General features: G+C 37.2%; 3 protein-coding genes across 5 annotated transcripts in view; all 3 read right to left on the bottom strand.

Moving 5' to 3' along the window:
• Window positions 1–4,411, bottom strand: part of LOC145307644 (putative neutral sphingomyelinase) — a 44,868-nt gene extending 40,457 nt beyond the window's left edge. The window contains exon 1 of the mRNA XM_080150126.1: window positions 4,408–4,411. The gene's annotated coding sequence lies outside the window, so the exon portion shown is untranslated. The remainder of the gene's footprint in view (window positions 1–4,407) is intronic.
• LOC145307645 (putative neutral sphingomyelinase) lies at window positions 265–6,635 on the bottom strand. Of its 3 annotated transcripts, XM_080150127.1 has the most exons (4): window positions 6,468–6,579; window positions 5,869–5,899; window positions 885–942; window positions 265–363 (listed from the first exon to the last, which is right to left on the bottom strand). In XM_080150127.1, exons 1-4 carry the CDS (start codon window positions 6,508–6,510, stop codon window positions 277–279), a joined length of 219 nt encoding a protein of 72 aa, XP_080006253.1. In that variant the 5' UTR covers window positions 6,511–6,579; the 3' UTR covers window positions 265–276. The 3 variants fall into 3 exon arrangements, with proteins under 3 accessions (XP_080006253.1, XP_080006255.1, XP_080006254.1); XM_080150129.1 differs by lacking the exons at window positions 265–363; window positions 885–942 and adding an exon at window positions 1,148–1,277 and having other exon boundaries at window positions 6,468–6,635; XM_080150128.1 differs by lacking the exons at window positions 265–363; window positions 885–942 and adding an exon at window positions 1,291–1,446 and having other exon boundaries at window positions 6,468–6,635.
• A 562-nt stretch (window positions 6,636–7,197) lies between these two features.
• LOC145307642 (putative serine hydrolase) lies at window positions 7,198–23,734 on the bottom strand. Its single transcript, XM_080150125.1, has 17 exons — window positions 23,688–23,734; window positions 23,135–23,168; window positions 22,089–22,131; window positions 20,999–21,068; window positions 19,589–19,658; window positions 18,170–18,222; window positions 17,176–17,219; window positions 16,557–16,608; window positions 15,295–15,370; window positions 14,401–14,442; window positions 13,971–14,046; window positions 13,164–13,226; window positions 12,136–12,218; window positions 9,215–9,306; window positions 8,273–8,319; window positions 7,809–7,906; window positions 7,198–7,382 (listed from the first exon to the last, which is right to left on the bottom strand). The coding sequence occupies exons 1-17, from the start codon at window positions 23,725–23,727 to the stop codon at window positions 7,316–7,318; spliced, it is 1,050 nt and encodes a 349-aa protein (XP_080006251.1). The 5' UTR covers window positions 23,728–23,734; the 3' UTR covers window positions 7,198–7,315.
• Between the last annotated feature and the right edge of the window lie 2,908 nt (window positions 23,735–26,642).

The raw sequence follows: 26,642 nt of genomic DNA, 5'->3' as shown, positions 1-26,642 counted from the left end.
CCGGATCCTCCAAATTTGGTCAGTGCGGATCCGGATCCTTGACAATAAAAAAAAATCACCAAATTTTTCAAACAATATTTGTTCCTTAATCTCAAAGTCAAAAATACTTTTAATTTTTAAGTCTGAACCTAAACCTTAAAGATTGGCTCTCATCATGAGAATGTCTTTGTAAGTGACTATTTTATATAAATTTAGGTAGATTTTTCCATTTTTTCCGCATTTTTTTGAGTCCAAGGATCCTTGGACTCAAAAAAGTGCGGATCCACAACTCTGGTTTTAACTTTCTTTTTTTTTTCCAAAAATAAATAAGGTTTCCTGAGTTCTTGATTTAATTATCTCCCAATCTGAAGGCATCCAAACTTCCTAAAATTATATCCACAATTAGAGCAGCAACAATTTGAATTATCCACCCAAATTGTAGATATTTCTATAGTGTGGTGATTTCCAGGGAGAAAGGGGACATTGGGCTGTTTATTACATTTGTCCCCAAAGTTTTATGATAAGATTTTCTTATTTGTTGGCTTAACAACTTTGGGGACATTTGTTGATTTTGATTTGTTTGATTACTAAGTTGAGAATTTAACTGTTCAACCACTAATTTTAATCTACAGAAAAGGGTAATTATCTATAAACCACTAGGTAGGTATGTTTTAAATTAACTGCCTAGAAAAAAAATTGAGTTGGAATTTCTCATTTTTTGGGGGGGTTGGGGGTGTCCCACCCCCCAAGAAAATAGCCTAAAACGACCACAGTATCAGTAGATATATTTCCTGAAGAGTAGAAGCCAATCGGTTCAGTGGTTACCGAAATCTTAAGGGACAGACAGACGGACGGACGGACTGACGGACAGACATCCTGTTAATTTATCATAAGGATAATCATACCTGAAGGAGAACAATATCATTGTCTGACTTGGAAACAAAATCCGAGATGGCCTTCACTCTTAATAGAGAACATAGACTGGTCAATGTGTGAGGTTACAGATGCCCTGGCTACATATAACCAGTAATATAATGTGTTAGGTTACAGAAACCCCGGCTTCATATAACCAGTAATAGTTATTTATATCATCATCTGACTTGGAAACAAAATTAGTGATGGCCTTCACTCTTAATAGAGAACATAGACTGATCAATGTGTGACTATACAGATAACCCTGGCTTCATTTAACCAGTAATATAATGTGTGAGGTTACAGAAGCCCCGGCTTCATATAACCAGTAATAGTTATTCATATCATTGTCTGACTTGGAAACAAAATCAGAGATGGCCTTCACTCTTAATAGAGAACATAGACTGGTCAATGTGTGAGGTTACAGATAACCCTGGCTACATATAACCAGTAATATAATATGTGAGTATACAGATAACCCTGGCATCATATAACCAGTAATAGTTATTTATATCATTGTCAGACTTGGAAACAAAATCAGAGATGGCCTTCACTCTTAATAAGGAACAATATTTTACTCTCAACTTTTAAGCGTTTTGCAGCCATTCTTGCAAAGGGTAGAAGATTTGAGCATAAGAAAGTTTGCTAAAACCCTTTTTAGATGTTGCACCTAAGTTTTGAATTTTTGATTCTTCTGTACTTTTAAAATAAAAACTTAATCATTTTTTTGATGTTCTATTAATGGTATTAAAAAAACGAAAAAAATAAGCCATTAATCATTAAATTCTGATAACTTTAAGTGGTGTAAAATTGCTTTCAAAAAAGTTCTCATAAAAAAAACACTAGAATATAAAGGGGGGGGGGCGTAATGACATTTATTCGTAATCCGTGAGCAAAATGGTCTAAATATTTAGCTAGACCCTTCAAACTTGGTATATAAGCCTAGTCCTATAAGTATTACATCTAAATGGCAAAAAAATCCAAAAATTTTTATTTTAAGGTTAGGTTAGGTAAGAAAAACCCTGCGGAAATGGGGTTTTTAGGCTTTTTTGGTCTATTTTGATGTGGAAACTTACCTTAAATTGTTTTTTTCTTAGGGTTTTAACTTAAATACACTGTATCTATTCATATGGACATTATTTAAGATGATTCAGCAAGTCGGGGACCGACCCCGGGGGGCTAGGTGGGTGGCCCACAGGGGTAAAGTGCATTTTTTCCAATACATATGTTGTGATACATCAAATTATAGGTTTTTTAGGTCAAGGAACTCAAATTCAGAGCAAATATAAGCATTAGACTAATCTGAAGCTAGCCCTATCGGGCTAGGTTGGTGGCCCGCAGGGGTTAAGTTCATTTTTTCCAATATATATCTTGTTATATATCAAAACTAGCGGCTACGCCCCTAGAGGCCTCTAGTGGCACTTTAAATGTTTTTGTTTGTTAAATTTAATTTTTTATGTACGATACCACCTTATTTGACGTTGAAGTCTCCCCTAAGGGGAGGATTTTTTTGTTTTTGGGGGGGTTAGGGGTGTCCCACCCCTCAAGAAAATATCTTAAAACCACCACAGGACCAGTAGGTATATTCCCTGAAGAGTAGAGCCCATTCGGTTCAGTGGTTACCGAGATCTTAAGCTTCAGACGGACAGACAGACGGACAGACGGACAGACGGACAGACAGACATCGTTCTACTTTGTATTATAGATATAGGTTTTTAAGGTCAAGAAACTCAAATTCAGAGCTAAAATTAGCATAAGACTTACCTGAAGCTAACCCCTGTGGGCTAGGTAGATCTTCTGCAGGGCTTAAGTGCATTTTACCTAACCTAACCTAGAAACTTACTTATTTTTTTGTTTTTTTCCTTGGTTTTTACTTGGTTTTTTTTTTAATAAACTTTGTCTATTAATGATGACTTTATTTAAGATAATCCAACAAGTCGGGAACCGACCCCAGCGGGCTAGGTTGGTGGCCCGCAGGGGTTAAGTGTATTTTTTCCAATATATATCTTGTAATATATCAAAATATAGGTTTTTCAGGTCAAGAAACTCAAATTCTGAGCGAAAATTATCATTAGACTAACCTGAAGCTAACCCCCCCGGGCTAGGTTGGTTTTCTGCAGGGCTTAAGAGCATTTACCTAACCTAACCTAGAAACTTACTTATATTTTACATGTTTTTTCTTGAATAAACTTTGTCTATTAATAAGGACTTTATTTAAGATAATCCAGCAAGTCGGGGACCGACCCCAGCGGGCTAGGTTGGTGGCCCGCAGTGGTTAAGTGCATTTTTCCCAATATATATGCTATGATACATCTAATTATAAGTTTATTAGGTCAGTTGACTCAAATTCAGAGCTAGAATTAGCATAAGACTAATCTGAAGCTAGCCCCAGCGGGCTAGGGCGGTGGCCCGTAGGGGTTAAGTGCATTATTTTCTAATACACATCTTGTTATATATCAAAATATAGGTTTTTAAGGTCAAGAAACTCAAATTCAGAGCTAAAATTAGCATAAAACTTACCTGAAGCTAACCCCTGTGGGCTAGGTAGATCTTCTGCAGGGCTTAAGTGCATTTTACCTAACCTAACCTAGAAACTTACTTATTTTTTGGTTTTTTCCTTGAATGAACTGTGTCTATGAATGAGGACATTATTTTAGATGATCCAGCAAGTTGGGGACCTCCTTGAGTCAGCCTCCTGTATGAAGAATCTTTTAAATGATGGCTTTAGGACTGAACACAGTGTATCTATGTAAAACCTAGCCCGCCTGGGTCAGTCCCCAACTTGCTGGATCCTCTTAAATAATGTTCTCATGAACAGTTTATTCAATTAAATAACCTCCAAAAAGTAAGATTCTAGGTTAGGTTTGGTAAAATGCATTTAAGCCTTGCAGGCAACCCACTTAGCCCGCAGGGGCTAGCTTCAGATTAGTCTGATTCTATTATTAGCTCTAAATTTTAATTTCTGGACCTAAAAAACCTATAATTTTATGTATGACAGCACATACTTTTTGAAAATGCACTTAACCCTGACGGGCCACCCACCTAGCTTGCTGGGATCGGTCGCTGACTTGCTTGATCATCTTAAATAATAAATAGACACAGTTTATTCCAGGTTAGGTTAGGTAAAATGCACTTAAGACTTGCAGGCATCCCACCTAGCCCGCTGGGGCTAGCTTCAGATTAGTCTGATACTTTTATTAACTGTAAATTTGAGTTTCTTGACCTAAAGAACCTATAATTTGATGTATGATAACACATACTTTTTCTGAAAAATGCATTTAACCCCTGCGGGCCACCCAACTAGCCCGCTGGGGTCGGTCTTCGACTTGCTGGATCATCTGAAATAAGATCCTCATGAATGGACAGTTTATTTGAGAAACAAAACCTAAAAAAATAATATTAAATGTAAGTTTCTAGGTTAGGTTAGGTAAAATGCACTTAAGCCCTGTGGGCAACCCAACTAGCCCGCTGGGGTTAGCTTAAGATTATTCTAATGCTTATTTTAGCTCTGAATTTGAGTTCTTGACCTTAAAAACCTATATTTTGATATATCACAAGATGTATTTTGGAAAATAATGCACTAAACCCCTGCAGGCCAGCCACCTAGCCCGCTGGGGCTAGCTTCAGATAAGTCGGTCCTTGACTTTCTGGATCATTCTAAATAAAGTCCTCATTAATAGACCCAGTTTATACAAGAAAAAAACCTGTAAAAATTTAGGTACGTTTCTAGGTTAGATTAGGTAAATGCCTTTAAGCCCTGCAGAAAACCAACCTAGCCCGGGAGGGTTAGCTTCAGGTTAGTCTAATGCTAAATTTCGCTCAGAATTTGAGTTTCTTGACCTAAAAAAACCTATATTTTGATATATTACAAGATATATATTGGAAAAAATGCACTTAACCCCTGCGGGCCACCAACCTAGCCCGCTGGGGTCGGTTCCCGACTTGTTGGATTATCTTAAATAAAGTCATCATTAATAGACAAAGTTTATTAAAAAAAAACAAGTAAAATTATAAGTAAGTTTCTAGGTTAGGTTAGGTAAATGCTCTTAAGTCCTGCAGAAAACCCATCTAGCCCGGGGGGGGTTAGCTTCAGGTTAGTCTAATGCTAATTTTCGCTCAGAATTTGAGTTTCTTGACCTAAAAAACCTATATTTTGATATATAACAAGATATATATGAGAAAAAATGCACTTAACCCCTGCGGGCCACCAACCTAGCCCGCTGGGGCTAGCTTCAGATTAGTCTAATGCTTATTTTAGCTCTAAATTTGAGTTCCTTGACCTAAAAAACCTATAATTAGATGTATCACAACATATGTATTGGGAAAAAGGCACTTAACCCCTGCGGGCCACCCACCTAGCCCCCTGGGGTCGGTCCCCGACTTGCTGAATCATCTTAAATAATGTCCATATGAATAGATACAGTGTATTTAAGTTAAAACCCTAAGAAAAAACAATTTAAGGTAAGTTTCCACATCAAAATAGACCAAAAAAAGCCTAAAAACCCCATTTCCGCAGGGTTTTTCTTACCTAACCTAACCTTAAAATAAAAAATTTTGGATTTTTTTGCCATTTAGATGTAATACCTATAGGACTAGGCTTATATACCAAGTTTGAAGGGTCTAGCTAAATATTTAGACCATTTTGCTCACGGATTACGAATAAATGTCATTACGCCCCCCCCCCTTTAATGTCTAAACAGGATACTGAGCAAGGACAAACATACGTTTTTAGGACTTGATAATAGAGATGCTCTGCTTATAACATTGTATCTTGTTGTAATAGGAATCAGAATTCCAAAAATTAAAATAACAGGATAATTATGTCACTATAAAATTTTTAAAAAGTTTAAAATGTTTAAAATAAAAGAACGGACATTCTGGTAACAACGAAAGAGTTGAGGTTAAAAAAATAATAAGGTATGTACAGACAAACAAACATTTACATGTTATTGAGTAGCTATGCTAAAGAAGACCAACCTTATAACTCTGTCAGCAGAAATGCCAAAACCTAAAAAGAAAATATTTTCCAGTATGGCTTCTACACCGATTAATATCCGCTGGATTAGAACTGGTTCTAGGCCATACTGAATACCGTATTATATCCAGTTTTCAAGGAATATAAAAATGTACAATCATAATATCAAAACCAGTTTTGTTAGCCCGTGCAACTCAGTGCTGATTTTTCCAAGGGCAATTTCACTTGGAATACCCTCCCCCAAAATTGTTTTTGAACCTTCCTTGTAAAGAAGAACCATATCGGTTGAGCGGTTAGCGAGATATCAAGTAACAGACAGACAAGACATACTGTTACTTTAATATCAGGATAAAAGAGAGAGAGAGGGGGACAATGTGCTGTTTATTACACTTGTCCCCAAAGTTTTATAATAACCTTTTTTAATTCATTAGCTAAACAACTTTGGGAACTTTTATGAATTTTTATTGGTATAATTATTAAGTTGATTATTCAACCACTAATTTTAATATACAGAAGGGGTAATTTTGTGTGTCACAATTGGGAATGTACATCAATTTATCAGCCATTGTCTTATCCCTTTAGATCCCTGATAAAAAATTACCTATTCCCCAAATGTTGAGTGTAAAAACTTTCACTTCTGCCATTATTATTTCTGAAACTGATAATATTCTAAGATGGTACCCAAAGTTTTATAAAATGGTACCCAAAGTTTTATAAAATGGTACCCAAAGTTTTAAAAACTGGTACCCAAAGTTTTATAAAGTGGTACCCAAAGTTTTATAAACTGGTACCTAAAGTTTCATAAAATGGTAACCCAAAGTTTTAAAAACTGGTACCCAAAGTATTATAAACTGGTACCCAAAGTTTTAAAAACTGGTACCCAAAGTTTTAAAAACTGGTACCCAATGTTTTATAAACTGGACCCAAAGTTTTATAAACTGGTACCCAAAGTTTTATAAACTGGTACCCAAGGTTTTTTAAATTAGTACAAAATATTTTTAAAATGGTACACAATATGATACTAGCAGCTACGCCCCTAGAGGTCTCTAAGTACACGTAAAATGTTTTCTTTTCAATCTATCTTAAAATCAGCTATTTACCAAAATAATTATTTTTTGCCACAAGATGGGGTTTGTTATGTTTTTTTTGACGATTTTTCTTGGGAGGGTGGTGGTACCCTTCCCCAAAATTGTTATAAACCCTCCCAGGACTTATGAGAAGCTACTCTGTAAAGGAGCAAGATCCTTCAGAACACACAGACAGACATCATGTTACTTTTAAGAATATCCTGTGTGGTTTAAAATCCGATTCAATTAAAATTTTCCAGAAATAATAAAATATTTGGGCCGATTGCTCTTCTAATTTAACATTTTTCTAACCGCGGAAAACTGATGCAATAGATAAATATGGCGTCAAATCCGATGAATTTCCGCTGGATTAAAACCGGTTCTAAATCATGTCAAATTGACTGTTTTCAGGATCTGGCTGCTGGAACTCTTTCTCAAGAAAATCTCCTGTTACAAAGTATTATGTCATTCAGCGGGAGGGGGGGGGGTGTATTGGTAAAAAAATACTTCCCCCCACCCTTTGTTTTTTTTTGTTCAAAGATGCAAGAAGGAGGGGGGGGGAGAGTAAATTAGAGTATAAAGCTGTTTACCTTCCCCACCCCCATCTTTAAACAGAAATCAGTAAAAAAACTCACCCCCCATCCGGCCAAAAGCTGATTTTTGTATGCAAAGGGGGGGGGGAAGGGGGGTAGTTAACAAAGTTTTGCACTAATTAAGCTACTCCCCCCCCCCTCATAAATTTTTGCATATAAGCAACAATTTGCACTAATTCACAACCCTTCCCCCCCACCACTTTCTGAATTTTTTCACAACCCCCCCCCCCCCCCATATTCCCCCTTCGAAAGAAATCTGAATGACGCTGAAATACTTTTCCTATAATGGGAGCCAGAAGATGGGGGGTGTTGAGGTGTAGGTGGTGGCCCCCCTCCACTTCTCTGTAGATAAAGTTAGGGTTGTGATTACGATAAACCTTGGGGGGGGGGGGGAATAACTCAATAAGTTTTATAAACAAGTACCCAAAGTTTTATAAACTGATACCCAATGTTTTTTTGAGGTGTAGATGCTGTCCCCCAATTATTTTTAAATTTTAGGAATATCTGAGTAAAATTGAAAGAATGAACGTACGGACATTCTGGCAATGAATATAGATTATCTACGCTTTCTAAATCGTACCTTACTACTACAGGAATCACCATGCAAAGTTTGAAATTCTAACATGCCTAAATTAACGAAAAAAGCTAACTGTCTGTGGCGAACGTACGGACGGACGGACCTTGCCTAATTATAGAGAGGCTTCGCTTACAGAAGGTACTAAATAAGTTATTATTGAGTGTTCCTTAAGTAATCTGTTATAGCTCTCATCTGTCATATATTTACTGGAATCCTAGGTTATAAACACATCACAGGTACCCAAACTTTTTAAACTTGTACCCAATGTTTTATAAACTGGTACCCAAAGTTTTATGAACTGGTATCCAAAGTTTTATATACTGGTACCCAAAGTTTTATAAACTGGTACCCAATGTTTTTAAATTGTTACCCAAAATTTTATAAACTGGTACCCAGAGTTTTGTAAACTGGTACCGAAAGTTTTATAAACTGGTACCCAAAGTTTTAAAAACTGATACCCAAAGTTTTTAAACTGGTATCCACAGTAAAGTGTCCCGCCCTGGAAAAGGGGGAGGTAGGTTGTGTCAAAATTCCGTATAGATGTGAGATTTAAGGCTTAAAACAGTAATAGAACGATAATATTCACTAAATATGTGTATTTCTTATTGAAAAGAACTATAGACAATTTTTTTTAAGTTAACATAAATTTTCTACTACTGTTTTTAAGCCTTAAAACTCACACCTTTACGGAATTTTAGCACAACCTACATCCCTGTTTTTGCCCCACGCCAAAATGTGGTTATGCAAAAAAAAATGGCCCATGCAAAATATTTTTTCTGTTATGCAAAAATCGCGACCACACAAACTAATTGAAATTTTGAGGCCCCCTTTTATGGAGGTTAAAAATTCATTGCATCAGAAATATGTCTTCATGGTGCTCCCAGGAAAGGCCTTGAGGAGTAGAATCAGGAACTTTTGTCAGTTTCAAAATATCTCGTTCCTAGCCAAGGAAAATACCAAAAAACCTCTACAAATTGGACAATTCACAATAAAACCCAAAAAAATGGTGGTTTTTTTTAGTCATTTCTAAGGCTAGGAACAAGATATTAGAGGTTAATAATGGGGTGCCACAAGGTAGCATATTCGAGGTTAATATGTGGTGTGTTTTCCTTGGCTTTGATGAAAAGATGTGGAGAAGAAATTTTACTGGCATATTCTTCAGCCACCTCTTGTACCATGTTAAAAGTGGTAGGAATTCTTAACCTGAAAAAAAACAGGATGTTTGTCTGCCTACATATCTGTCTGTCTGTATGTCTATCTGCCTGTAAGTCTGTCTTTCTATCTGTCTGTTTGTATGTCTGTCTTTCTATCTGTCTGTTTGTATGTCTGTCTTTCTATCTGTCTGTTTGTATGTCTGTCATGTCAGTTTTCTATCTGTATAATCTCTCTGTCTGTCTTTCTGTCTGTATTGTGTATCTTTATTTCTGTAAGTCTGTATTTCTAGCTGTCTGTTAGAATGTGTAAAATTTCTGTCTGTTTGTCTGTCAGCCTGTGTGTCTTTCTATCTATCTGTCTGTATGTTTGTCTATCTGCCTGTCTGTCAGTATGTCTGTCTTTCTATCTGTATGTCCGTCTTTCGGTCTGTCTATCTGTTTGTCTGTCTATCTGTCTGTCTGTCAGTCTTTCTGTCTGCCTGTATGTCTCTTTGTCTGCCTGTATGTCTGTCTTTCTGTCTGTCTGTCAGTTTGCCTATATGTCCGTCAGTCAGTACCTGAGGTCAGCTGACCAAGTGAAGAGATCTTTATCATGAGGATGTGCTACGAGTCTGTACCTGAGATCAGCTGACCAAGTGAAGAGATCTTTATCATGTGGATGTGCTACGAGTCTGTACCTGAGATCAGCTGACCAAGTAAAGAGATCTTTATCATGTGGATGTGCTACGAGTCCTCTGTACCTGAGGTCAGCTGACCAAGTAAAGAGATCTTTATCATGAGGATGTGCTACGAGTCCTCTGTACCTGAGGTCAGCTGACCAAGTGAAGAGATCTTTATCATGTGGATGTGCTACGAGTCTGTACCTGAGATCAGCTGACCAAGTAAAGAGATCTTTATCATGTGGATGTGCTACGAGTCCTCTGTACCTGAGGTCAGCTGACCAAGTAAAGAGATCTTTATCATGAGGATGTGCTACGAGTCTGTACCTGAGGTCAGCTGACCAAGTAAAGAGATCTTTATCATGTGGATGTGCTACGAGTCTGTACCTGAGATCAGCTGACCAAGTGAAGAGATCTTTATCATGAGGATGTGCTACGAGTCTGTACCTGAGGTCAGCTGACCAAGTGAAGAGATCTTTATCATGTGGATGTGCTACGAGTCTGTACCTGAGGTCAGCTGACCAAGTAAAGAGATCTTTATCATGTGGATGTGCTACGAGTCTGTACCTGAGATCAGCTGACCAAGTGAAGATATCTTTATCTTGACTTGAGGATGTGCTACAAGTCTGTACCTGAGGTCAGCTGACCAAGTAAAGAGATCTTTATCATGAGGATGTGCTACGAGTCCTCTGTACCTGAGGTCAGCTGACCAAGTGAAGAGATCTTTATCATGTGGATGTGCTACGAGTCTGTACCTGAGATCAGCTGACCAAGTGAAGATATCTTTATCTTGACTTGAGGATGTGCTACAAGTCTGTACCTGAGGTCAGCTGACCAAGTGAAGAGATCTTTATCATGAGGATGTGCTACAAGTCTGTACCTGAGGTCAGCTGACCAAGTGAAGAGATCTTTATCATGAGGATGTGCTACGAGTCTGTACCTGAGGTCAGCTGACCAAGTGAAGAGATCTTTATCATGAGGATGTGCTACGAGTCTGTACCTGAGGTCAGCTGACCAAGTGAAGAGATCTTTATCATGAGGATGTGCTACGAGTCCTCTGTACCTGAGGTCAGCTGACCAAGTGAAGAGATCTTTATCATGTGGATGTGCTACGAGTCTGTACCTGAGGTCAGCTGACCAAGTAAAGAGATCTTTATCATGTGGATGTGCTACGAGTCTGTACCTGAGGTCAGCTGACCAAGTAAAGAGATCTTTATCATGTGGATGTGCTACGAGTCTGTACCTGAGATCAGCTGACCAAGTGAAGATATCTTTATCTTGACTTGAGGATGTGCTACAAGTCTGTACCTGAGGTCAGCTGACCAAGTAAAGATATCTTTATCATGAGGATGTGCTACGAGTCTGTACCTGAGATCAGCTGACCAAGTGAAGAGATCTTTATCATGTGGATGTGCTACGAGTCTGTACCTGAGATCAGCTGACCAAGTAAAGAGATCTTTATCATGAGGATGTGCTACGAGTCTGTACCTGAGGTCAGCTGACCAAGTGAAGAGATCTTTATCATGTGGATGTGCTACGAGTCAGTACCTGAGGTCAGCTGACCAAGTGAAGAGATCTTTATCATGAGGATGTGCTACAAGTCTGTACCTGAGGTCAGCTGACCAAGTGAAGAGATCTTTATCATGAGGATGTGCTACGAGTCTGTACCTGAGGTCAGCTGACCAAGTGAAGAGATCTTTATCATGTGGATGTGCTACGAGTCTGTACCTGAGGTCAGCTGACCAAGTAAAGAGATCTTTATCATGTGGATGTGCTACGAGTCTGTACCTGAGATCAGCTGACCAAGTGAAGATATCTTTATCTTGACTTGAGGATGTGCTACAAGTCTGTACCTGAGGTCAGCTGACCAAGTAAAGAGATCTTTATCATGAGGATGTGCTACGAGTCTGTACCTGAGGTCAGCTGACCAAGTGAAGAGATCTTTATCATGAGGATGTGCTACGAGTCTGTACCTGAGGTCAGCTGACCAAGTAAAGAGATCTTTATCATTAGGATGTGCTACGAGTCCTCTGTACCTGAGGTCAGCTGACCAAGTGAAGAGATCTTTATCATGTGGATGTGCTACGAGTCTGTACCTGAGGTCAGCTGACCAAGTGAAGATATCTTTATCTTGTGGATGTGCTACGAGTCTGTACCTGAGATCAGCTGACCAAGTGAAGAGATCTTTATCATTAGGATGTGCTACGAGTCCTCTGTACCTGAGGTCAGCTGACCAAGTGAAGAGATCTTTATCATGTGGATGTGCTACGAGTCCCCTTTTCATCAATACCTCTACAGATTCCTACAATATTAAGATAAAATAATCAGGGTTTCGGATCCGCATTGATTTTATGCGGATCCGGATCCGGATCCGGATCCTCAAAATTTGGTCAGTGCGGATCCGGATCTTTGACAATAAAAATAAAATCACCAAATTTTTCAAAAAAATTTATTCTTCAATTCAAAGTCAAAAATACTTTTAATTTTCAAGTCTGAACCTAAACCTTAAAGATTGGCTCTCATCAAGAGAATGTCTGAGATTTTATATAAATTTAGGTAGATTTTTCCATTTTTTCCGCATTTTTTGGAGTCTAAGGATCCGGATCCTTGGACTCAAAATATGCGGATCCTTGCGGATCCGGATCCGGATCCGAAACATTTGCATCATGATTCCTGAGACAATTAGGCATAAATAAATTAAGAAATGTCTGTCTGGTTGCATGTATGTATGTCTTTATTTCTCTATATCTATGGTCTGTTTTAATGTTGAACTGTTTGTATGCTGTCAGTCTGTCTGTATGTCTGTCTGTCTGTCTGTCTGTCTGTCTGTCTGTCTGTCTGTATGTATGTCTGTCTGTCTGTATGTATGTATGTATGTATGTATGTATGTATGTCTGTCTATCAATCAGTATGTCAGCAGCCAGTCTATCTGTCAGTATGATAATATGTCTGTCCGTATGTCTGTCTGATTGTACACACATACAAAAACAAACACACACACACACACCATGGTAATAGAATTCCTGAACACACACACCCAAACACACACAAACCTTAGTACTAGATCCTAGTCCACCAAGAATATTAATCACACACACACACACACACACACACACTCACACACATACATACACACACACATAAGTTATAGATCCTAGTCCCCCAAGAATATTAGCCACACACACACACACTCACACACATAAACACACATACACACTCACACACACACACACTCACACACACACACCTTAGTTATAGATCCTAGTCCACCGAGAATATTCGCCGCCATGAAAGCGCGACCACAGGAGTCCTAGTACATACACAATATTAACATGACAAGGATGACTGACAACATACATAAAAGCAAAGATAAGAAATGGTTGGACAAACGAACATTAACACTTGTAATTAGAGTGTCAAACTTAATAAGGAGGAAATCAAAGTAAAAGTAAAGTCTTTGTTGCAAAACTGATTATTACAGAATACCTACTGTATAAGGACATACTTACATTTTTAGGATTGATTATAGAGATGCTTTGCTCACCTTGTGGTTCTAGGAATCGGTGTTAAAAAAATCAAATAAATAGAATATCTTACAAAAAGGGGGAGGTTGGTTGTGCTAAAATTCCGTAAAGGTGTGAGTTTTAACTTTTAAGGCATAAAAACAGTAGCTAGTAGTAGAACGGTAATATTCACTAAGTATGTGTATTTCTTATTGAAAAGAACTAGGTAGACAAATTTTTTTTTTTTTTTTTAATTTTTATCATTCTACTACTGTTTTTAACTTAAAAATCACAACCTTTACAGAATTTTAGCACAACCTACTACCCCCTTTGTTGCCAACAAGCAAAAATATGAGTTTGTTTTAAATACAGACTTTCTGAATATGATTATAGAGTTCCTAAATCGTAGAGGAATTATCAGACAAAGTTTGAAATCGATAGGACAATTCTACCATATTAAAAACAGCTAACCGTTCCGGCCAGACGGACTGACAGACCAACCCTAATTATAGAAAAGCTTATCTAGTAAAATTTCTAATATTGTTGTATGCCTCGAAATTATAGTATGGGATTTTTCCGCCAGAGGCCAGTTTCTTATGTGTTGACACTGCTATCTTTACGGATTTTCTATACAAAAAAAAACAATTATGACAACATCCATAAGTAGCAAAGCTCAAAAATTATGAATAGATGTAGAATGTATGCCTGTCTTTCCTTACTGAAGGGTCACGTACACCGCTGAACCTATATGGTTCTCCTGTACAATATAGCTTCTCATAGCTGGTCCTGGAAAGGTTCTTAACTATTTTAGGAGGGTACCACCACCCAACCCTCCCAATAAAATTGTCCCCTTTCTTTTCTTTTTTGCTAACTTTTAGACAACTTCTCCACAGACTGGAATTGATTTTATTTTATTATCCGTGGAAAATTGTGGATAATAATACCTATACTATACATGATTTTTAAGTATGTAATTATTACCTTGAAGTTGACACATGTTTGTCCAATTTCATCGGGCCAAAACTAAACGCAGATAAATAAAAGTTTTTTTGGGGGTATAATCCCTCTTAAGGGGCATTTCATCGTATTTTCACAGTAGCTTTTCTCCTATTTCTAGGGGGCTCTAACCCTGCAGGGCCAATTGTATAACCCAGCGGGGCAATCACCAAAACCTAATATAACCTAACCTAACCTAAAATAACCCATCAAAAGCCATTGTGAAGATACAACGAAACGCCCCTTAAGATGCGTTGCCACGAAAGGGACTATACCCGGGTTAATTTTGCGCAAAATTAAAACCTTTTACTGGCCCCCCTCCTCCTTATTTTCATTTTCTGTTCAGGGATACATCAATTACTAAAATCAGTCAATAAATAAGGAAATTATGCCCAAAAACATGAATGTCCCTGTAATAAGGTTTCCCCTCTGGTATACTGGATTTTCTTGATTTACCTCACTCAACTTTCTCGCGTGTTGTACAGTGAAAAAACTACCCCCCCCTTATTTTTGATTTTCTTCAAAATTAAGGGGGGGGGGGGTTAAGTCTTTGCCTTGCTGAGCTTTTTTCCTCCTTGCCGTTTTCCAGACATTAAAAAACTACCCCCCCCCTTATTTTTGATTTTTGTCAAAACTAAGCGGGGGGGGGGGGGGGGTTTTCGGTGCTCCAGTCTACCACATGTAAGCAAGTACCGTACAACGATAATATTCACTAAATATGTGTATTTCTATTGAAAAGAACTAAGAACAAAATTTTAAAAAAAATTAACATAATTTTTTATCCTTCTACTACTGTTATAAACTTAAAACTCACAACCTTTATGGATTTTACCCGCAACCTACTTTTCCCTTTTTAAGTTTTATATATCTGTTACTTGCCTAATGAGGTCTATAGCCACGACCTTAGTGACTTGTTCTGGAAACAAAGCTGAATACCAGAGTCCCATACCGGCACCTAAAATGAATCCGATTAATATCCGCTGGATTAGAACCGGTTATCAGCAATGCTATCCGCAAAATATCCGCGGAAAGCGGTCTATAATTCGGAGCAATAAATAAAGCTGAATACTAGAGTCCCATTTCTGCACCTAGAATGTTCGAAACCGATTAATATCCGCTGGATTAGATCCAGTGATCAGTCATGCTATCCGCATAATATCCGCGGAAACCTGTCTATAATACGTAGCAATAAAGCTGAATCCTAGAGTCCCATTCCTGCACCTAGAATATTCGAAACCGATAAATATCCGCTGGATTAGAACCGGTTATCAGCCATACTATCCGCATAATATCCGCGGAAAGCGGTCTATAATACGTAGCAAATAAGGCTTTGTGTTTGGGGTGAGAGGAAAGGTTATTTAGCCAAAGAGTTTCCTTTTTGGATGTAGTTTTCGTATTTTGAAAAAAAAAATTAATTTGGCCTCCTAGTTTAGGGGCTGCAGGCCTCCAAGTTGTCTCTTGATAGGTAAAAATAAAGATTTTTTGTTGTTGAAGAGTTAGAAATCAACTTATAAAACAAAATATGCATCTTTTATCTTCATAACACGAGGAACTATTTGTAAAAGCGAAGCTTTTCTATAATTAGGGTTGGTCCGTCCGTCCGTACGTTTGTAACGAATAGTTTTTTTCGTTAATTTAGGCATGTTAGAATTGTTCTATCGATTTCAAACTTTGCATGGTCATTGCTGTAGTAGTTAGGTACGACTTAGAAAGCGTAGCAACTCTATAATCGTTACTAGAATGTCCGTTCGTCCATTTTAAACATGTTGATTTTCAACTTTTTTAACAACAAAATTTAGTATTTCAGATAAAATTATCAGATTGATCTGATTTTTTGAATACTGATTCCTAGAACAACAAAGTACAATATTTATAATCTTAGCATCTCTATAATCAAGTCCTAAAAATGTAAGTATGTCCATAAACATTTTCATGTATCTAGCAGTTTCCAACAAATTTACTTATAATTTTGCTTCGACTCTTACATATTTATATTCTGATTATTTAGTTCTGACACTATACAAGTGTTAATGTCCGTTTGTCCTACCGTTTCAGTGCTTCGCTTTTATGGATGTTGTTATCCTTGTTTAAAGTCTTTTGTAATGAAACGATGTTGGGCTGAAATAAAGTTAGAATATTACCTAAGGAGTGGCCCATAATTATGCATTGGTCCCATTTCAAATGTTCTAAAACCTGAAATAACAAGGATCAAAACCAGGGCGAGAGAGAGGGGACAATTGGCTGTTTATTACGCTAGTCCCCAAAGTTTTATAATAACGTTTTCTTATTCGTTTGCTTACCAACTTTGGGGACTTTAGTGAATTTTATTTGGTTTATTAAATTAAGTGTTCAACCGTTTCAACCACTAATCTTACGCTACAGAACGAGTAATTTTGTGTATCATTATTGGGGATGTACATTGTACATCAATTTATCGGCCATTGTCTTATCCCTTTACATCCCTTATGAAAACATCTTAATATCTTGCTAACAAATTGACAGATATGGTTCTCCTTGATAGTTATGCTTATTAATGGTCAAGAGAAGGTTTACAGCTATTTACGGGTAGAAATACCTCCAACCTCCCAAAAGAGATCAACCCTAAGAGAAAATTCTCACAAAAAAATTATTCAACATTTTATCTTAAAACTAAATTTGAAAGTTGAGGGTCTAGTCTCCCCCCCCCCCCTCTCCCTTCCCCTATTTCCCGTTCCTTAAGGTGCCTCTAGGGGCGCAGCCATCAGTAAAATACATATTTACCTCTCTAATGAATGTAAAAGCGTCTGATAACTTGTACTGCATACCTTAAAAACAAATAATATTATGTTTATAAGTTGCGAAATATTAACAAGACAAATGGATTCGCCCCTAGCCCCTAGGGTCTTTTCCCCAAAAATGTAATTTAAAAAAATTAGGTACCTCTGGTGCTGCAACTACCACATTTTAAATTAACTGCCGAAAAAAAAACAATTGGAGGGAGTTTTTTGTTTTTTCGGGGGTTGCGGGTGTCCCATCACCAAAGAAAATACCACCACAGGACCAGTAGAAATATTCCCTGAAGAGAATCCAATTGGTTTAGTTGTTACCGAGATCTTAAGCATCAGACGGGACAGACATCAAACTACTTTGTATTATAGATAAACAAGGGGGGGGGGGGGTTGAATATTCCCCCCCTTCCACCTCTCTGTCTGAATAACTTAGACAAGTAATTACCATTAAGTTAGAAACCTAGATATCCTTAAAATAAAGTAACAGGATGTTTGTGTGTTTGTCTGTCTGTCTGTCTGTCTGTCTGTCTGTCTGTCTGTTTGTTTATTGTCTGTCTGTACCAAAGGATCTCTCAAACCTCTAAACCAATTGTGTTCTGCTTTACAGGGTAGCTTCTCATAGGAAGGTACATAACTATTTTTAGGGAGGGTACCACTATCCTCCCAAGAGAAATTTCCCCTAGAAAAATATTACCCCCCCCCCAAAAAAAAAAAATTTCCCCAATTTTTTGTTTTAAAATGGGTTATGGAATTCAATTTCCCCCTCCCCTAGGGGGCGTAGCCGCTAGTAAATAAATTATTGGAGACCTGGAGGATAGGTACCTACCTGGAGGATAATGTGAAGAACCTGGAGGATAGGTACCTACCTGGAGGATAATGTGAAGAACCTGGAGGATAGGTACCTACCTGGAGGATAATGTGAAGAACCTGGAGGATAGGTACCTACCTGGAGGATAATGTGAAGAACCTGGAGGATAGGTACCTACCTGGAGGATAATGTGAAGAACGGCCGTGACCTGGATGATCCAAACAAACAAACCTGCAACAACAAGGGATAAGACAATGGACGGTAAAATTGAAAATAATGATGAGGAATAAGGAATAAATAAAAATTCCATATAGTGTCCAAACTTTTCAACCAATAATTATAATCTACAGAAGAAAGGTAATTCATCATCATATCAAATCGTTCATTGCAACAACAAGGCAATGGACGATAAATTAAAGAAAATAAACAAATGGGTATAGTTCGTGGCAACGCCTCTTAAGGGACGTTTCGTCGTATTTTCACATTAGCTTTTCCCTTATTTAAAGCCCCTGCGGGGAGCTCTAACCCTGCATGGCAATCACCTAACCCAACTTAACCTAACCTAAAATAACCGGGTATAGTCCCTATCGTGGCAACGCCTCTTAAGGGGCGATTTGTCGTATTTTAAAATAGCTTTTAAGGTTAGGTGATTGCCCCGCAGGGTTGGGCAATTGGCCCCGAAGGGTTAGAGCCCCCCGTAGGGGCTAGAAATAGGAGAAAGCTACTGTGAAAAATGCGACGAAACGCCCCTTAAGAGGCGTTGCCACGAAAGGGACTATACACAAACTAATTACCCCTTCTGTAGATTATAAGCTTTAGTAAGAAACTGATATTTAATGAAGCAACCCATCAACATTTAATAAAAGTAGGTACCCAAAGATTTTAAGCCTACAAATATGCAAATAAGATAACTAGATTTTAAAACTTTAGGAACTAGTTTAATCAACAGTCCAATGGCAATAATTAACAACAGAAAACTAAGATTTATTTCTCGTTTCTAATAATATCTCAATTATCTATAATACAATGTAGATTGATGTCTGTCCGTCCGTCTAAAGCCTAAGATCTCGGTAACTACTGAACCGATTGGATTCTACTCTTCAGGGAATATATTCCCCTAAAGTTTCCCCAAAGTACACTAGAGTACCCAACGTACACTAGAGTACCCAAAGTACACTAGAGTACCCAAAGTACACTAGAGTACCCAAAGTACACTAGAGTACCCAAAGTACACTAGTGTACCCAAAGTACACTAGAGTACCCAAAATACACTAGAGTACCCAAAGTACACTAGAGTACCTAAAGTACACTAGAGTACCCAAAGTACACTAGAGTACCCAAAGTACACTAGAGTACCCAAAGTACACTAGAGTACCCAAAGTATACAAGAGTACCCAAAGTACACTAGAGTACCCAAAGTACACTAGAGTACCCAAAGTACACTAGAGTACCCAAAGTACACTAGAGTACCCAAAGTACACTAGAGTACACAAAGTACACTAGAGTACCCAAAGTACACTAGAGTACACAAAGTACACTAGAGTACCCAACGTACACTAGAGTACCCAAAGTACACTAGAGTACCCAAAGATATTACCTGTATCCTGGAGGCAGCAACGGGATGAGATTGTCATGTGTACCTCCATTATCCAGCCACCCATGTAAACCTGGATAAAAGTTATTTTAGTATTATAGACAGCTTTCCGCAGATATTAAAATTAAAAAGGGGGGAGGCGGAAGTGCCACTTTTTGAAACCAAAACTAAAAGTCAAAGGAACTCAACTAAAAAAAGAGTTACAGGTCTAAGATTTTGCATGGCAGTTGCTTTATAGGGTTACAATATGGAACAGTGAAGAAACGGCGGTGCAACCGCCGAAAAATTGTAAAAAAAATTCGGCGGGAAACGGCGGTTTTCGGCGGTTGCGCCTCCGTTTCTTCACAGTTCCATATTGTACCCCTATAAAGCAACTGCCATGCAAAATCTCAGACCTGTAACTCTTTTTTTAGTCGAGTTCCTTTGTTGTCTTTTAGTTTTGGTTTCAAAAAGTGGCACATCCGCCTCCCCCCTTTGTTAAACTAGCGAAGAGGCCGATGGCTCATGACAACAAAACTGGTAATAATATTATGATATTATTTGAATATTTGTGGAAAATTGACTTAATACGCGTAACATGATATTTCAGTATGGCTATGAACTAGTTCTAATCCAGCGGATATTAATCAGTTTGGAAGCCATACTGAAAAATTTTATCCATATAAAGCTACCCCCCCCCCCTCTCTATTGAAACAATCATTAACAATAACCGGCGAATGTTTGTTTTGCTTTTTCTCAAAAATTTTGAATCTTTAAAACAAATATACAATTTTTTCTCCCAGTACATTTGCACTAACTAGTGATATTTTTGTTTGAAATATTTTAAGTGTCCAGTGAAAATATAAAGGAAAAGTTTGTCTCAAATGATTTCAAATAGGTGAGAAAAAGCAAAAAAAAAAATTAGCGATTTTTGGCGCAAACGGCAGCTTAGAAAATTTTCAAACGAAAAAAATAGCAAGAAACATCTATCTTTAAAAGCAGACGAGATATTAAGCTTTTGACTTACAGACATTTGTAATTACAAAGTATCCACTACTCTAAAACAGAGAGAAAGAGAGGGGGGGGGGGGACAATGGGCTATTTATTACACTAGTCTTCAAAGTTTTATATAACGTTTTCTTTTTCGCTGTCCTAACAACTTTGGGGACTTTAATAGGTTGCTTCAAAAAGCTGGGTGTTCAAATGTTTCAACCAATAGTTAAAATCTACAGAAGAGTAATTTTGTGTATCATCATAATTGGTGATATACATCAATTTATCGGCCATTGTCCTAATCCCTTTAGAACCCTGTTTTTCATAGTTATTTTTCGCTCCGTATTATAGACCGCTTTCCGCGGATATTATGCGGATAGCATGGCTAATAACCGGTTTTAATCCAGCGGATATTAATCGGTTTCGAACATGATCTCTTGCCTAGAACTGGTTTCCCCTGCGGGTCTCCCCAGGCTTTGCCAGCTATGTGGCCATACGGTACTGGAATTCTACACCAATTATTAACTATAAATCTTTGGGTACTATAGTATACTTTGGGTACTCTAGTGTACTTTGGGTACTCTAGTGTACTTTGGGTACTCTAGTGTAGTTTGGGTAGGTACTCTAGTGTACTTTGGGCACCTAGTGTGTGTGTGTGTGTGTGTATGTCTCTGTGTGTGTGAGTGTGTATGTGATTGTATGCATGTGTGTGTGTACTGTGTGTATGTGTTGTCTTTGTGGCCATACTGGAATTCTACATTAATTCATAATTATTAATCCTTATATAAGAGTAACAGGATGTCTGTCTGTGTGTGTGTTTATGTGTGTGTAAGTGTATGTGTGTGTTTGTGTGTGTGTATGTTTGGCACTTGAATTCTACATTAATTCATAATTAATCCTTATATAAAAGTAACAGGATGTATGTCTGTCTTATATGTCTTATAAAACCAATGAACCGTTTTAGTGCTCCCTTACAATGAAGCTTCAAATAGGTCAAGAGAAATTAATTGGGGAGAGAGTAAATGCTCCAAAAAGTATTAAAAGGTACCACTAGAATCTTTATAATAAAGTAACAGGACGTTTGTCTGACTGTCTGTACTGAAGGATCTCGCTAACCACTGAACCGATATGGTTCTCCTTTACAGGGTAGCTTCTCCTAAGACCTGGGTAGGTTTATAACTATTTTAAGAAAGGGTACCACCACCTTCCCAAGAAAATTCGCAAAAACAAGACAGATGCTAACCACTGAACCAATATGGTTCTCCTTTACAGTGTAGCTTCTCATAAGTCCTGGGTAGCTTTATAACTATTTCATTTTTAAGAGAGGGTACCATCACATTCGCAAAAAACAAAAACATAACTAACATAGATTGAAAACAAAACACATTTTACATGCCCCTAGAGGTTTCTAGGGGCGTAGCCGCTAGTATTATATTGGGTACCATTTTAGAACATTGGGTATCAGTTTATTAAACTTTGGGTACTAGTTCATAAAACTTTGGGTGACAATATTTGATAGTTATTAATTCCTGATTTCCTCCCAAGAATTGTAGCCATTGCTGCTTAAATCGCGCCTAGATAAAAAAGAATAAGTTATAAATGAACTAGTGGCTACGCCCCTAAAGGCCTCTAGGGGCATTTGAGGGGGGGGGGGGGGGTGGAAGCTGAATTCGATTATTCAATTTAAATTTTAAAAAAAACTTTTTAGGGGCGATTTCTCTTGATTGGTACCCACCCCCCAAAAATATTATAAACCTTTCCAAGACCTAATATATGAGAAGCTACCCTGTTAATAAGAACCCTTTCGGTTCTGTGGTTGGCGAGATTCTTTGTTACAAACAAACAAAAGAAACAGAAATCATGTTACTTTATTATAAGGACTAGCTGCTCCGCCCCTAGCCTCTAGGGGCTTTGCCCCTAGAGGTTTGATCAACCTTAAGTTTCGTTATTTAAATTTAAAGAGTAAAAGTAAAAAAAAATTAAGGGGGGGATTGGTGAGTCGACACCCCTCCATTATTTTAATTTCATTTTTTAAAAGATTTTTCATTTTTTGGTGAGGTTTAGGGTGTCCCACCCCCCAAGAAAATAGCTTAAAACCATCACAGGACCAGTAGTTATATTCCACGAAGAGTAGAACCCAATCAGTTCAGTGGTTACTGAGATCTTAAGCTTCAGACAGACAGTGCAAAAAAACACACAAACATATATTTTGCACCTCCTGTCTAAGGGTCAAAGGGTCAATGCATTCACCCTCCTCTTATTATTATTCTGTCCACTTTTAACGTCTCTAGCATGTTGCAGTGTGGTGCAGACTTGAACCCAAAGGACTGGGCGCGTTACACGCCCGGGTGAACTATTTTCCAGTATGGCTTCGAAACCGATTAATATCCTCTGGATTATAACCGGTTCTCAGCCATACTAAATAACAATGTATAGCATCCACGAATATCAAAATAAAACCAGTTTTTTTTTAGCATGGTCCTTAGTCTTCTCGGAGCTATCAAAACTAGTATAAATCTTTTTCTAATCTAATATCCGCGGAAAACTGTCTATAATACGATGTGATAAATGACTAACCTTTGATTGTTGAGAACTCTGACTAGAGATTGTCCTGAGCGGATCGGCGTACACTTCTAATATCCTTATAATAAAGTAACAGGATGGCTGTCTGTCTGTTTGTACTGAAGGATCTCGCTAACTGCTGAACCGATATGGTTCTCTTTCTTATGATAAAGTGACAGGATGTTTGTCTGTCTGTTTGTACCAAAGGATCTCGCCAACCGCTAAACCGATATGGTTCTCCTATACAGGGTAGCGTCTCGTCATTCTCATAAAGTAACAGGATGTCTGTCTGTCTATTTGTACCAAAGTATCTCGCTAACCTCTTAACCGATATGGTTCTCCTTTACAGGGTAGCTTCTCATAGGTCCTGGGAAGGATTAAAACTATTTTGGGGAAGGGTACCATCACCCTCCCATGAGAAATCACAAAAAAATCAAATTTTTTTTTGCATAGAGACTTGAACGCAACATAGAAATGTTACCTACGTATTATTTTGAAAAATACATTTAAAGTGTCACAAAAGGCGTAGTCGCTAGTAATTTATCCATTAGAAGTGTATGCTGTCCACCTCTGAATAGCAACTGAGACCTTATCTTTAATAAATACATTTTTTTACAGTCTGAAATTTAAAGATAATACATATTAGTACTTTTTAAAAGCGAAGCTTTTCTATAATTAGGATCCGAACGTCCGTCCGTCCGGAACGGATAGCTTTTTACGTTAATTTAGGCATGTTAGAATTGTCCTATCGATTTCAAACTTTGCATGGTGATTCCTGTAGTAGTTAGGTACGATTTAGAAAGCGTAGCAACTCGATAATAGTTACCAAAATGTCGTACGTCCTTTTAAAGCATGTTGATTTTTGTAGACAAATGCAGGAGTGTCTAAAATATTAAGTTAATTAAATACCTATTTCTATAAAGGTTAAGCAACAAAATTTCGTTCTGTATGTACCTAAATATCTCTTTAACCACTGAACTGATATAGTTCTCAATTACAATGTAGCTTTACTCAGGTCCTGGGAAGATTTAAAAGTAATTAAAACTATATAAATTGCTCATAGAACCCCCCCCCCCCTCCCTATATACACCTAAAAAATATAATATTTTTTATCAAATCCCAAATAATCTTTGAAAGACAAACCAGTGATGCAATTTTTTACACAAGCTGCTACGGCCTTAGCGGCCCATAGGGACACATTAGGTGGGGTAGGAAGGGAGGGGGGGGGGGGGAAGGTTGACCCCATTTATCTATTTCTATTTCAAGACTGTCATCAATATTTTTCGTACTACTTCCTTTGCCCTTAGTCTCTGGGGGAGGGCAGGGAATGTCAGAATAATATCCTAAAACCAGCCATAGAGATTTATAAAACCTACTTGAAAAGAATAAGTTTATAACCAATTCAGTCAAGTATTTTCCGAGATCTTTAGATAAGAAGAAAACCACTTTATATAGTAGTAGACTAGCAGCTGCGCCCATAGCGGCTCTGTTTTCTTTGGAAAGATGTAGGCAGAAAAATAGATTAAAACAACAACAAAGAGAATTTTCTAAATTATAAAAGAGCCTAAACCCATTTCAGGATCTATTGTAAAGCTTTCCATAAATTATAAATCAATCGGTTATTATGCTTCAGACAAAATAACACCTTACTTCTTTATATAATAGGATAAAGGATGAAAAATATATGAAAATTTTAAAATCCGCAAATTGTTGCCATTTCTCAATGAATTGAACTTGTGCCTTCACAGAACACTTTGATTGCACTACCCTTATCTGGAATATGTATTGATGTGTATTGTAATAAGTTGCTCTACCTAGGTACTAAATTTTCACATCTTGTAATATTAAACTTTATATAATCAAAATATCATTGAAACTTTTCTATAATTATGGCCAGTCCATCCGTACACCCGTAACAGATAGCTTTTATCTTTAGGCATAGTACTATTGTCTTATTGATTTCAAACTTGGCATGTGATTCTTGCAGTAGTTAGGTACGATTTAGAAAGCATAGCAACTCTATTATTGTTACCAGAATGTCCATTTAAAGCATATTAATTTAACCTGTATACATCAATTTCACATCCAACATTTCATCCCTTTTATTGATATATATATTTTTTAAAGTCAAATAAAAGACATTTGACTCATATATTTGCAAAACTTTATAATCATTCGTTAGCAGAGAACTTTGGCTCCAAAATTTGATGGTAATGTAAAGCAGAGATAAGATGTACATCCCTAATGATGATATAGAAAATTACCCATTCTGTAGAAAATACCTATAATTAACGTTTGGACACTCAATTGATTCAACAACCAATAAGCATTAAATAAAAGTCCCAAAGTTGATAAGCCAACAATGAAGAAAATGGGGACTAGTGTTTAATATTATTTTAAAGTTGGGACCAAAAGTACGTCTTGATATAGGAAATGTCTTATATCACTTAAAATTCAAGGATATAAAGTAGTGAGGTATCTTTAAGTCTAAAGCTCAAGATCTCTGCAATAACTACCTAATGATCCAATTAGGTTCTCTAATATATATAGAGATCATGTGATGATTTATGGCCGGCTAGCTATTATGTTTCCAGATTGAAATATCGGGAAGGTTTTAATCTATTTTTTTTCTAAAGACCCTCTAGTTGCTAGGAGCGCGCATGACTGCTAGTATTCTAAAAAATAAAACTATACTTTAAGGACCTAAGTGGGACTGTTGGAGTATATATTTGTACTAGTGGCTACGCCCCTAGAGGCCTCTCTTGGGAGGGCTGTTGGTAGTATCCTCCCCCCACAGTGGCCCTAGCGTATCTTTGGTTTAAAAATCTTGACCTTAACAGTTGAAACTGTCATAACTTTTTTATTTTTAGGAGTTATGACTTAATTTTTTCCTTTTTCGAAATGGGATTGCATGTATTTTAATAGGAAAATTTAAAAATATAATTTATTTCATCAATTCTACTGTTGTTTTACCAAGATATGCAAATTTTTGATGAAAAAATCGTATTATTTTACTCTACGCAGGGAGGGAGAAATTTAGACACATTGCTAAAAAAATTGAAAATTTGAAGTGCAAGTAATACTTGAGTTACAAGAAATCTAAAATATGTTTTGGAAAGGTCTTAAAAATGTCTAAAACATTTGGTTTGAATTTTAAAAATTTTGCCCACCCCCAAGCCGCCAGGGGGGAAAAACCGAAACGGTAAGAAAAAGTATGCCTCATACGGGGTGAGATGGGGTGAACTTCCCACGGATAAAATCTAATGAAATTTTGCACACTCATTATTAATCATGTCTTGTTGCCGCGTTTTTCTGCGTATAAGCACTATTTTTGGGCTAATAGTAACCGCTCAAAAATACCTTATATTTAAGGACTTCCAATGGCCCTAAAAAAAATTAAATATTAATTTTTTTTGTAAAAAAACAATAAATGAGGCCATAATTAAATTATTTATGCAAAAAAAATTATTAATTTATCTTAAATAAGACCAAAGATATGATGTTTTTAACACCTACTATAAGG

This window comes from Acartia tonsa, chromosome 15, assembly GCF_053477335.1.
Source record: "Acartia tonsa isolate MP-2025a chromosome 15, ASM5347733v1, whole genome shotgun sequence".
NCBI classification, from domain to species: Eukaryota; Metazoa; Arthropoda; class Copepoda; order Calanoida; family Acartiidae; genus Acartia; species Acartia tonsa.
The sequence above is the reverse complement of the archived record's forward strand: the minus strand, read 5'-3'. Positions and strand labels throughout refer to the sequence as shown.

Coding starts and splice junctions, on each gene's coding strand:
- LOC145307645 (XM_080150127.1), bottom strand. CDS start 6,510: ATGGCAGAAGTGAAAGTTTTTACACTCAACATTTGGGGAATAG. Junction 943..5,868: donor TCTGCTGACAGAGTTATAAG/GTTGGTCTTCTT, acceptor TTCTCTATTAAG/AGTGAAGGCCATCTCGGATT. Junction 364..884: donor ATGATATTGTTCTCCTTCAG/GTATGATTATCC, acceptor ATATAATTTTAG/GAAGTTTGGATGCCTTCAGA.
- LOC145307642 (XM_080150125.1), bottom strand. CDS start 23,727: ATGTATTTATTAAAGATAAGGTCTCAGTTGCTATTCAGAG. Junction 17,220..18,169: donor TTCTTCACATTATCCTCCAG/GTAGGTACCTAT, acceptor TTTGTTTTTAAG/GTATGCAGTACAAGTTATCA. Junction 8,320..9,214: donor ACATCTTTTCATCAAAGCCA/AGGAAAACACAC, acceptor TGTTTATAACCT/AGGATTCCAGTAAATATATG.